Source organism: Protomyctophum parallelum (genome assembly GCF_964188405.1).
Source record: "Protomyctophum parallelum genome assembly, chromosome: 10".
Classification (NCBI taxonomy): Eukaryota; Metazoa; Chordata; class Actinopteri; order Myctophiformes; family Myctophidae; genus Protomyctophum; species Protomyctophum parallelum.
In genome coordinates this window covers 52,580,662-52,592,685 of record NC_139704.1, presented here as the reverse complement: position 1 = coordinate 52,592,685, position 12,024 = coordinate 52,580,662, and the positions used below count along the sequence as shown (strand labels likewise).

The window sequence follows — 12,024 nt, the reverse complement described above, 5'->3', positions numbered from 1 at the left end:
AGACTTATATTGGCTTCAGTCCAATGGAGGCTCTCCTACACAGACTTCTATTGGCTTCAGTCCAATGGAGGCTCTCCTACATAGACTTCTATTGGCTTCAGTCCAATGGAGGCTCTCCTACATAGACTTAATTGGCTTCAGTCCAATGGAGGCTCTCCTACATAGACTTCTATTGGCTTCATTCCAATGGAGGCTCTCCTACATAGACTTATATTGGCTTCAGTCCAATGGAGGCTCTCCTACATAGACTTCTATTGGCTTCAGTCCAATGGAGGCTCTCCTACATAGACTTCTACTGGCTTCAGTCCAATGGAGGCTCTCCTACATAGACTTATATTGGCTTCAGTCCAATGGAGGCTCTCCTACATAGACTTCTATTGAGAATGGGGACAACCAACTGGGACAAGTCCTGGACCAGAAGTAGGCAGAAATGCATTGGACTCAGGCAACAGCCCGGCTTCAATGATCTTAAATCCCTTTATTTTAGATTGTTTTGTAGTAATAGTACAACATAAACATTACAGAGACTTTAGTTGTCACTGTACAATACTTTAAAACAGTTGTCATGTTGCACACATGCTTAAAATAGCTCTTATTTGCGCCGCCCTCGTTGAAAACAATGTATTTCCAACTCCAGCTTGTCTCAGTTCAGGCTGCATGAACAGCGCTCTGTTTCTGCCCCCTCAATGTCCTAACTCTTCTATTGGATGGCTCTGGGTTTCTGCCCCCTCAATGTCCTAACTCTTCTATTAGATGGCTCTGGGTTTCTGCCCCCTCAATGTCCTAACTCTTCTATTAGATGGCTCTGGGTTTCTGCCCCCTCAATGTCCTAACTCTTCTATTAGATGGCTCTGGGTTTCTGCCCCCTCAATGTCCTAACTCTTCTATTAGACGGCTCTGGGTCTCTGCCCCCTCAAAGTCCTAACTCTTCTATTAGATGGCTCTGGGTTTCTGCCCCCTCAAAGTCCTAACTCTTCTATTAGATGGCTCTGGGTTTCTGCCCCCTCAAAGTCCTAACTCTTCTATTAGATGGCTCTGGGTTTCTGCCCCCTCAATGTCCTAACTCTTCTATTAGATGGCTCTGGGTTTCTGCCCCCTCAAAGTCCTAACTCTTCTATTAGATGGCTCTGGGTTTCTGCCCCCTCAATGTCCTAACTCTTCTATTAGATGGCTCTGGGTTTCTGCCCCCTCAAAGTCCTAACTCTTCTATTAGACGGCTCTGGGTTTCTGCCCCCTCAAAGTCCTAACTCTTCTATTAGACGGCTCTGGGTTTCTGCCCCCTCAATGTCCTAACTCTTCTATTAGATGGCTCTGGGTTTCTGCCCCCTCAAAGTCCTAACTCTTCTATTAGATGGCTCTGGGTTTCTGCCCCCTCAATGTCCTAACTCTTCTATTGGATGGCTCTGGGTTTCTGCCCCCTCAATGTCCTAACTCTTCTATTAGATGGCTCTGGGTTTCTGCCCCCTCAATGTCCTAACTCTTCTATTAGATGGCTCTGGGTCTCTGCCCCCTCAATGTCCTAACTCTTCTATTAGATGGCTCTGGGTTTCTGCCCCCTCAATGTCCTAACTCTTCTATTAGAAGAGGCTATCTAATAGAAGTGGATACAGTGGATACTTTTTGAAATATCTATGGGAAAAATACATTGGGAATTATTTCCTGGGCCTGGCGTCGTCATGAAAGGGGGCGGGACTGTTACGCTCTATAGTGTAGTGGTGGATTGTGGGTATTGTAGTTGTACTCACAGCGCAGACGAAGCAGTACCAGGTGTGTAGTGTAGTACAGTGTAGTGGTGCATTGTGGGTATTGTAGTTGTACTCACAGCACAGACGAAGCAGGTGTCGTGCCAGGTGTGTCCCAGCGCCTCAATGAATTTATCTCCTGCTTCAACCGGGAAGTCACATCCATGACACTTAGTACTGAAGAGAGAGATGTAGTCTGGAGGGGAGAGAGACATTCACTTTACATTACATTACAGACAGAGAGAGAGAGGTGAAGTCACATCCATGACACTTAGTACTGAAGAGAGAGATGTAGTCTGGAGGGGAGAGAGACATTCACTTTACATTACATTACAGACAGAGAGAGAGAGGTGAAGTCACATCCATGACACTTAGTACTGAAGAGAGAGATGTAGTCTGGAGGGGAGAGAGGCATTCACTTTACATTACATTACAGACAGAGAGAGAGAGAGAGATGTAGTCTGGAGGGGAGAGAGACATTCACTTTACATTACATTACAGACAGAGAGAGAGATGAAGTCTGGAGGGGAGAGAGACATTCACTTTACATTACATTACAGAGAGAGAGAGAGAGAGAGAGATGAAGTCACATCCATGACACTTAGTACTGAAGAGAGAGATGTAGTCTGGAGGGGAGAGAGGCATTCACTTTACATTACATTACAGACAAGAGAGAGAGAGATGAAGTCTGGAGGGGAGAGAGACATTCACTTTACATTACATTACAGACAGAGAGAGAGAGATGAAGTCTGGAGGGGAGAGAGACATTCACTTTACATTACATTACAGAGAGAGAGAGAGAGAGAGAGAGAGAGAGAGAGATGAAGTCACATCCATGACACTTAGTACTGAAGAGAGAGATGTAGTCTGGAGGGGAGAGAGACATTCACTTTACATTACATTACAGACAGAGAGAGAGAGAGTTGTAGTCTGGAGGGGAGATAGACATTCACTTTACATTACATTACAGAGAGAGAGAGAGAGAGAGAGAGAGAGAGAGAGTTGTAGTCTGGAGGGGAGATAGACATTCACTTTACATTACATTACAGAGAGAGAGAGAGGCCACACTGCTGTTTAGTATAAAGTACTGACCCTTCTCACAGTATGGCTCTCCGTCCTCCATGTGAAACAGATGTTTCCTCTATGTTAGTGTGTAGTGTGTAGTGTGTAGTGTGTAGTGTGTAGTGTGTAGTGTGTAGTGTATAGTGTATAGTGTAGTGTGTAGTGTAGTGTAGTGTACTGACCCTTCTCGCAGTAGGGCTCTCCGTCCTCCATGTGAAACAGACTGTTTCCGAAAGCCTTCCCACACGCTGCACACACGAAGCACGTGGTGTGCCACGTCTGCCTCAGGGCGTGCATCACTTCCTGTCAACACACACCACATGACACATGACATCACTACCTGTCTACACACCACATGACACATGCCATCACCTCCTGTCCGTCAGCAAATCGTCAAAGTTGTTTCGAGTCTACTAGTACTAACGTTGGATTTATAAACTGCAACGCTACTGGTGAAGGAGGAGGGAATGAACTTCCCATTGCAGTCAGAACTACAGACTCACTCCCAATCTAAACTTTGGAATGAACTTCCCATTGCAGTCAGAACTACAGACTCACTCCCAATCTAAACTATGGAATGAACTTCCCATTACAGTCAGAACTACAGACTCACTCCCAATCTAAACTAGGGAATGAACTTCCCATTGCAGTCAGAACTACAGACTCACTCCCAATCTAAACTATGGAATGAACTTCCCATTGTAGTCAGAACTACAGACTCACTCCCAATCTAAACTATGGAATGAACTTCCCATTGCAGTCAGAACTACAGACTCACTCCCAATCTAAACTATGGAATGAACTTCCCATTGCAGTCAGAACTACAGACTCACTCCCAATCTAAACTATGGAATGAACTTCCCATTGCAGTCAGAACTACAGACTCACTCCCAATCTAAACTATGGAATGAACTTCCCATTGCAGTCAGAACTACAGACTCACTCCCAATCTAAACTATGGAATGAACTTCCCATTGCAGTCAGAACTACAGACTCACTCCCAATCTAAACTATGGAATGAACTTCCCATTGCAGTCAGAACTACAGACTCACTTCCAATCTAAACTATGGAATGAACTTCCCATTGCAGTCAGAACTACAGACTCACTCCCAATCTAAACTATGGAATGAACTTCCCATTGCAGTCAGAACTACAGACTCACTCCCAATCTAAACTATGGAATGAACTTCCCATTACAGTCAGAACTACAGACTCACTCCCAATCTAAACTATGGAATGAACTTCCCATTGCAGTCAGAACTACAGACTCACTCCCAATCTAAACTATGGAATGAACTTCCCATTGCAGTCAGAACTACAGACTCACTCCCAATCTAAACTATGGAATGAACTTCCCATTACAGTCAGAACTACAGACTCACTCCCAATCTAAACTATGGAATGAACTTCCCATTACAGTCAGAACTACAGACTCACTCCCAATCTAAACTATGGAATGAACTTCCCATTACAGTCAGAACTACAGACTCACTCCCAATCTAAACTATGGAATGAACTTCCCATTGCAGTCAGAACTACAGACTCACTCCCAATCTAAACTATGGAATGAACTTCCCATTACAGTCAGAACTACAGACTCACTCCCAATCTAAACTATGGAATGAACTTCCCATTGCAGTCAGAACTACAGACTCACTCCCAATCTAAACTATGGAATGAACTTTGTGCGAGACCGATTGTGCAAGAACGATTGTGCCACTGTTACGTTCTTAGCTTACGCATGTTTCATGATAACTACTTTTTATGTATTGCAATGCTTTTTGTTCTTGCTTAATGTAAATCGCTCTGGATTAAGAGTGTCTGCTGAATGTAAATTGTGTGCGTGCGTGCGTGCGTGCGTGCGTGCCTCACCCCCATGATCTTGGTGCTACAGCGAGCGCAGGTCGGGGCGAAGAACTCTCCGTAGCAGTTCTCACAGTAGACGGCGTTCTGCTCCTCCACGAAGCTCACGTCTGCCAGAGAGGAGTGGCAGTAGTGGCAGTTAAACTCCTCTGGGTGCCACGAACGACCCAACGCCACCAGGAAGGGTCCCCTGGTAGATAAATATACACAAATATATACATAAATATTACAGTTAAACTCCTCTGGGTGCCACCAGGAAAGGTCCCCTGGTAGATAAATATACACAAATATATACATAAATATTACAGTTAAACTCCTCTGGGTGCCACCAGGAAGGGTCCTCTGGTAGGGAAATATACACAAATATACATAAATATACATAAATATTACAGTTAAAGTCCTCTGGGTGCCACCAGGAAGGGTCCTCTGGTAGGGAAATATACATAAATAGTACTATCAATATATATATAGACAGACAGACAGACAGACAGACAGACAGACAGACAGACAGACAGACAGGTTCAGACAGACAGACAGACAGACAGACAGACAGACAGACAGACAGACAGACAGACAGACAGGTCACCTGATCACTCCGTTGCAGGATCCACACAGCGGCGTGCGGGTTCCTCCCGTGTAGCGCTCGGCCCGCTGGGCCACGCCCCTCGCCACGGAGGGGGCGGAGAAAGGGGCGGGGCTCTGGTTGAAGGGGGCGGCGCTAGGGTTGGGGGGGGCGGGCGCCGCAGCGGGGGGAGGAGGGCCCGGGATGTAGGCGGGGGGAGGAGGGGCGGCCTGGGGGGGAGAGGGGGGGGGGGGGAGAGAGGGGGGTCACAGTGATTACGTCATTGTCCAGCCCATTTACGTCTGACATCGAAAAAATTAAGAATCTTCTAAATTCTGAAAATTTTGTGAAATACCCTCACGTTTCACAACACCACCGAGTGGCGCACTACGAGCTTGTAGATCTGCTGTTTTTCAATAGCATGAATTATAACGTAGATGTTCAACCCATTCTGACCTGAGATCAGATTCTAAAAAGGTCTGTTTGAAAATGACAGCTTTCTGAAAAAGCTATGTTTCTATGTCAGTCGTTCTTCGATTAAAAAAAAATAGCAGACCTACAAGCTCGATGTAGATCTGCTATCCATGTTCCCTTCATTGTTAATGGAGTTTAATGTCTGTGTTTGGGGACAAGATGGCGTCCATGTTCCCTTCATTGTTAATGGAGTTTAATGTCTGTGTTTGGGGACAAGATGGCGTACATGTTCCCTTCATTGTTAATGGAGTTTAATGTCTGTGTTTGGGGACAAGATGGGGTACATGTTCTCTTCATTGTTAATGGAGTTTAATGTCTGTGTTTGGGGACAAGATGGCGTACATGTTCCCTTCATTGTTAATGGAGTTTAATGTCTCTGTTTAGGGACAAGATGGCGTCCATGTTCCCTTCATTGTTAATGGAGTTTAATGTCTGTGTTTAGGGACAAGATGGCGTCCATGTTCCCTTCATTGTTAATGGAGTTTAATGTCTGTGTTTGGGGACAAGATGGCGTCCATGTTCCCTTCATTGTTAATGGAGTTTAATGTCTGTGTTTGGGGACAAGATGGCGTCCATGTTCCCTTCATTGTTAATGGAGTTTAATGTCTGTGTTTGGGGACAAGATGGCGTCCATGTTCCCTTCATTGTTAATGGAGTTTAATGTCTGTGTTTAGGGACAAGATGGCGTCCATGTTCCCTTCATTTTCAATGATGTTTTTAAAACAAACATTGAACTAAAAACAAACATTAAACCTGTATATCGGATCGGGGGAAATGGGGGAGGGGCTGTATATTGTGGTGGGTGTGGTCATACCTGGGGGAGGGGCTGTATCTTGTGGTGGGTGTGGTCTTACCTGGGGGAGGGGCTGTATCTTGTGGTGGGTGTGGTCTTACCTGGGGGAGGGGCTGTATCTTGACCGTCGTGGTGGTCTTGGCGGGGTCGTATTTGTCGGCGAAGCCGTCGTCCGTCACCCAGGGGGGTCGGTTGGCACTGGAGGGGGGAGGGGCCGCGGGCTGGGCCCCCGGGGCAGGGGCGGGGCCTGGGGCAGGGGCGGAGCCTAGGCACAGGGGAAAGAGAGTGTCACAGAGACTGGGGCCAATGTTCTTACCAGGGGTGGGGTTTTATTCTAATGAGGGGGAGGTCCTTACCAGGGTGGGTGTGGTTTATATGTTAATGAGGGGAGGTCCTTACCAGGGTGGATGGGGTTTATTGCGAATGCAATGAGCACTAACTATGAGACCCTGCAGATCATGTCTGTGTGTGTGTCTGTCTGTCCCGCTGTGACACCACCCGCCCGCCACCAGAGGGCGCAGCTGTAGCACACACACACACACACACACACCCACACACACACACACACACACCAGAGGGCGCAGCTGTAGCGCACACACACACACACACACACACACACACACACACACACACACACACACACACACACACACACACACACACACACACACACACACACACACACACACACACACACACACACAACAACCACACACATACACACACACTGCGTTCGCTTCCCGCGTTTGCGCGTCTTACTTGTATGCTAATGAGGGGGCGGTCCTTACCAGGTTGGGTGGGATAGATGGAGGCGGAGCTAACCACCTTGGGGGCGGGGCCACCCATTGGAATCTGGATGGAGCTCTGCTGCATGGGCGGGGCTTGTGACATCATGGGCGGGCCTTCAAATCAAATCAAAACAAACAAATTAATTTATAATAAATCACATTGACATCAAATCAAAACAAACTTCATTTACACAGATTATAAATGAAGTTTGATTATATTATTATATCATCAATATGCACATTGTCACATATTAAAAATGTGTCCATGGAGTTAAAAATAAAGTTTTGTTTTGTGAATCTGTTAACTATGAGTTTACGAATCATGTTAATGTTAATGTAATGAGTATTATGAATCATGTTCTACTGTAAGTAGAACATGATTCATAATGTTAATGTAATGAGTATTATGAATCATGTTCTGCTAGTCTTATGTGTCTGAAATTGGATAAATTGAATTTGATTTTGTTGGCTACATCTTTTACATGTTTTTTAAATGTCAAGTTTGAGTCTAGTGTAATTCCAAGATATTTGAATTCTGATACTATCTGAATACTACTACCCTCAATGAGAATGTCAACGTCAGGGTCTGTGGAGTTACGTGAAAAATACATACAATTTACAATTACAATGTAGGCATTTAGCAGACGCTCTTAATCCAGAGCGACTTACATTAAGCAAGAACAAGAAGCATGGGAATACATCACAAAAAATACAAGCAGTTTGTTTTTGTTCAGATGCAAACATGAGTTCCTCAGCCAATCTGATACGTGGCCAATGGCTGCAGTTAATTTATCTGCTGCTAGTTGTTTGTTTTTAGCGTGTATATAAAGAACTGTGTCGTCGGCATACATTTGTATGGAGACAGTTGGACAGACGGAAGGCAGATCATTTATATATATAATCACCTTGCTGCATCATGGGTGGGCCTTGTGGCATCATGGGTGGGCCTTGCTGCATCATGGGTGGGCCTTGCTGCATCATGGGTGGGCCTTGCTGCATCATGGGTGGGCCTTGTGGCATCATGGGAGGGCCTTGTGGCATCATGGGTGGGCCTTGTGGCATCATGGGAGGGCCTTGTGGCATCATGGGTGGGCCTTGCTGCATGGGTGGGCCTTGCTGATACTGCTGGTACTGCTGCGGCATTGGCTGGTACTGCTGAGGGGGCGGGCCTTGGGCCATGGGCGGGGCCTGGTACATGGCAGGCGGCTGTGCGTATTGGCTGAGGAGGTTAAAAGGAAATGAAGATTGTTTTCTTTTTTTTCCCCCAGCTAATTATGACCGTTGTTTTGAAGGGAATGAAAACAATAGGAATGTGGGACAATAATGATCGTAATATCTGATTAAAAACATGTCTGGCTACGTCAGGTGAAAAGAAGCAGCTTGGACTCCTCATGCATAGAAGGAGGCATGAGGTCAGTCCGCTGCCCCCCCCCAGGTTGGCAGAGGAAGTGTAGCGCCCAGGATTACATTAGATAATTGGCACTGGGTGAAAAAGAAAACTGGGTTACAAAATCGTGGGATAAAAAATAAAATAAAATAAAACATGTCTGGCCTTCATCTTTCTTGAGGCTAATATATTAAAGTCTAACTCATGTTGATTAGGTGATGTAATGGTGATGTAAAACAAACGGTGCCGACACAAACATTAAACACCGTTAACAATAAAGAGACAATATGACGTAAACGACACATACATTGTGACGTACATTTTCCCTTCATTGTTTACTAAACAAACTTTGAACTAAAGACAAACATTAACACGCTGAGTTCTCAGGCTGGGAGCGTCTGTTGCTCCACAGGCTGGGAGCGTCTGTTGCTCCACAGGCTGGGAGCGTCTGTTGCTCCACAGGCTGGGAGGAGCGTCTGTAGCTCCACAGGCTGGGAGCGTCTGTTGCTCCACAGGCTGGGAGCGTCTGTTGCTCCACAGGCTGGGAGCGTCTGTTGCTCCACAGGCTGGGAGCGTCTGTTGCTCCACAGGCTGGGAGCGTCTGTTGCTCCACAGGCTGGGAGCGTCTGTTGCTCCACAGGCTGGGAGCGTCTGTAGCTCCACAGGCTGGGAGGGTCTGTCGCTCCACAGGCTGGGAGCGTCTGTAGCTCCACAGGCTGGGAGCGTCTGTTGCTCCACAGGCTGGGAGCGTCTGTTGCTCCACAGGCTGGGAGCGTCTGTTGCTCCACAGGCTGGGAGCGTCTGTTGCTCCACAGGCTGGGAGCGTCTGTAGCTCCACAGGCTGGGAGGGTCTGTCGCTCCACAGGCTGGGAGCGTCTGTAGCTCCACAGGCTGGGAGCGTCTGTTGCTCCACAGGCTGGGAGCGTCTGTAGCTCCACAGGCTGGGAGCGTCTGTAGCTCCACAGGCTGGGAGCGTCTGTAGCTCCACAGGCTGGGAGCGTCTGTAGCTCCACAGGCTGGGAGCGTCTGTAGCTCCACAGGCTGGGAGCGTCTGTAGCTCCACAGGCTGGGAGCGTCTGTAGCTCCACAGGCTGGGAGGAGCGTCTGTTGCTCCACAGGCTGGGAGCGTCTGTAGCTCCACAGGCTGGGAGCGTCTGTAGCTCCACAGGCTGGGAGCGTCTGTAGCTCCACAGGCTGGGAGCGTCTGTAGCTCCACAGGCTGGGAGGAGCGTCTGTAGCTCCACAGGCTGGGAGCGTCTGTAGCTCCACAGGCTGGGAGCGTCTGTAGCTCCACAGGCTGGGAGCGTCTGTCGCTCCACAGGCTGGGAGCGTCTGTCGCTCCACAGGCTGGGAGCGTCTGTAGCTCCACAGGCTGGGAGCGTCTGTTGCTCCACAGGCTGGGAGCGTCTGTAGCTCCACAGGCTGGGAGCGTCTGTAGCTCCACAGGCTGGGAGCGTCTGTAGCTCCACAGGCTGGGAGCGTCTGTAGCTCCACAGGCTGGGAGCGTCTGTAGCTCCACAGGCTGGGAGCGTCTGTAGCTCCACAGGCTGGGAGCGTCTGTAGCTCCACAGGCTGGGAGCGTCTGTAGCTCCACAGGCTGGGAGGAGCGTCTGTTGCTCCACAGGCTGGGAGCGTCTGTAGCTCCACAGGCTGGGAGCGTCTGTAGCTCCACAGGCTGGGAGCGTCTGTAGCTCCACAGGCTGGGAGCGTCTGTAGCTCCACAGGCTGGGAGGAGCGTCTGTTGCTCCACAGGCTGGGAGCGTCTGTAGCTCCACAGGCTGGGAGCGTCTGTTGCTCCACAGGCTGGGAGGAGCGTCTGTCGCTCCACAGGCTGGGAGCGTCTGTAGCTCCACAGGCTGGGAGCGTCTGTTGCTCCACAGGCTGGGAGGAGCGTCTGTTGCTCCACAGGCTGGGAGCGTCTGTAGCTCCACAGGCTGGGAGGAGCGTCTGTAGCTCCACAGGCTGGGAGCGTCTGTAGCTCCACAGGCTGGGAGCGTCTGTAGCTCCACAGGCTGGGAGCGTCTGTTGCGCAACACTCAACGTTAATTTCCCGGTGGGACGTCGTCGGAAATGTTCCCATTTCAGCCGACGAGATCGGAAAATCTTAAAACGTCAATAACTCTCGATCTAAATCATTCCGTCCAATTCTAAGAACAGATTATGAGTTAGACTGCCCACCGCGGTCCCCTCGCTATAGTCTACTTCAGCTAAATCCAGGATAGCGCCTCCTCCTGGTCTGTCGCTAAATGTGCTCCGCTGCTATGAACCACTGGGCGCTCTGATTTAATGGATTGAATAACCCGGGGCGTTCGGGGTGTAGGAGGGGCTGGCACCCCTCAAAAATGTATATACATGTTATTCTACAAACATACTTACCTGAATGTCCCAAACGTCATTGAATTATGTTTGACCAAAACACTATATATTATGTTCACTCTGGGGTTGATTAAAAACACAACCTAAACCTATAAACATGACCTCATTGGTCACGGTGGTGGGAGGGACCGTTTAAAGCATTTAAACATGACCTCATTGGTCCCGGTGGTGGGAGGGACCGTGTGAAGCATTTAAACATGACCTCATTGGTCACGGTGGTGGGAGTGACCGTGTGAAGCATTTAAACATGACCTCATTGGTCACGGTGGTGGGAGGGACCGTGTGAAGCATTTAAACATGACCTCATCGGTCACGGTGGTGGGAGGGACCGTGTGAAGCATTTAAACATGACCTCATCGGTCCCGGTGGTGGGAGGGACCGTTTAAAGCATTTAAACATGACCTCATCGGTCACGGTGGTGGGAGTGACCACCGTGTGAAGCATTTAAACATGACCTCATCGGTCCCGGTGGTGGGAGGGACCACCGTGTGAAGCATTTAAACATGACCTCATCGGTCACGGTGGTGGGAGTGACCACCGTGTGAAGCATTTAAACATGACCTCATCGGTCCCGGTGGTGGGAGGGACCACCGTGTGAAGCATTTAAACATGACCTCATCGGTCACGGTGGTGGGAGTGACCACCGTGTGAAGCATTTAAACATGACCTCATCGGTCACGGTGGTGGGAGTGACCACCGTGTGAAGCATTTAAACATGACCTCATCGGTCCCGGTGGTGGGAGGGACCACCGTGTGAAGCATTTAAACATGACCTCATCGGTCACGGTGGTGGGAGTGACCACCGTGTGAAGCATTTAAACATGACCTCATTGGTCACGGTGGTGGGAGGGACCGTGTGAAGCATTTAAACATGACCTCATTGGTCACGGTGGTGGGAGTGACCGTTTAAAGCATTTAAACATGACCTCATCGGTCACGGTGGTGGGAGGGACCGTGTGAAGCATTTAAACATGAC

General features: G+C 48.6%; 1 protein-coding gene across 1 annotated transcript in view; it reads right to left on the bottom strand.

The window, feature by feature from the left end:
- Positions 1–12,024, bottom strand: part of LOC310865919 (LIM domain-binding protein 3-like) — a 76,131-nt gene that overhangs the window by 6,261 nt on the left and 57,846 nt on the right. Inside the window, exons 8-14 of the mRNA XM_083775120.1 lie at positions 8,191–8,504; positions 7,286–7,399; positions 6,599–6,762; positions 5,255–5,460; positions 4,678–4,858; positions 2,987–3,107; positions 1,823–1,938 (exon numbers count right to left, since the gene is read on the bottom strand). Of these exons, the coding sequence (XP_083631246.1) occupies positions 1,823–1,938; positions 2,987–3,107; positions 4,678–4,858; positions 5,255–5,460; positions 6,599–6,762; positions 7,286–7,399; positions 8,191–8,504 (1,216 nt within the window). The remainder of the gene's footprint in view (positions 1–1,822; positions 1,939–2,986; positions 3,108–4,677; positions 4,859–5,254; positions 5,461–6,598; positions 6,763–7,285; positions 7,400–8,190; positions 8,505–12,024) is intronic.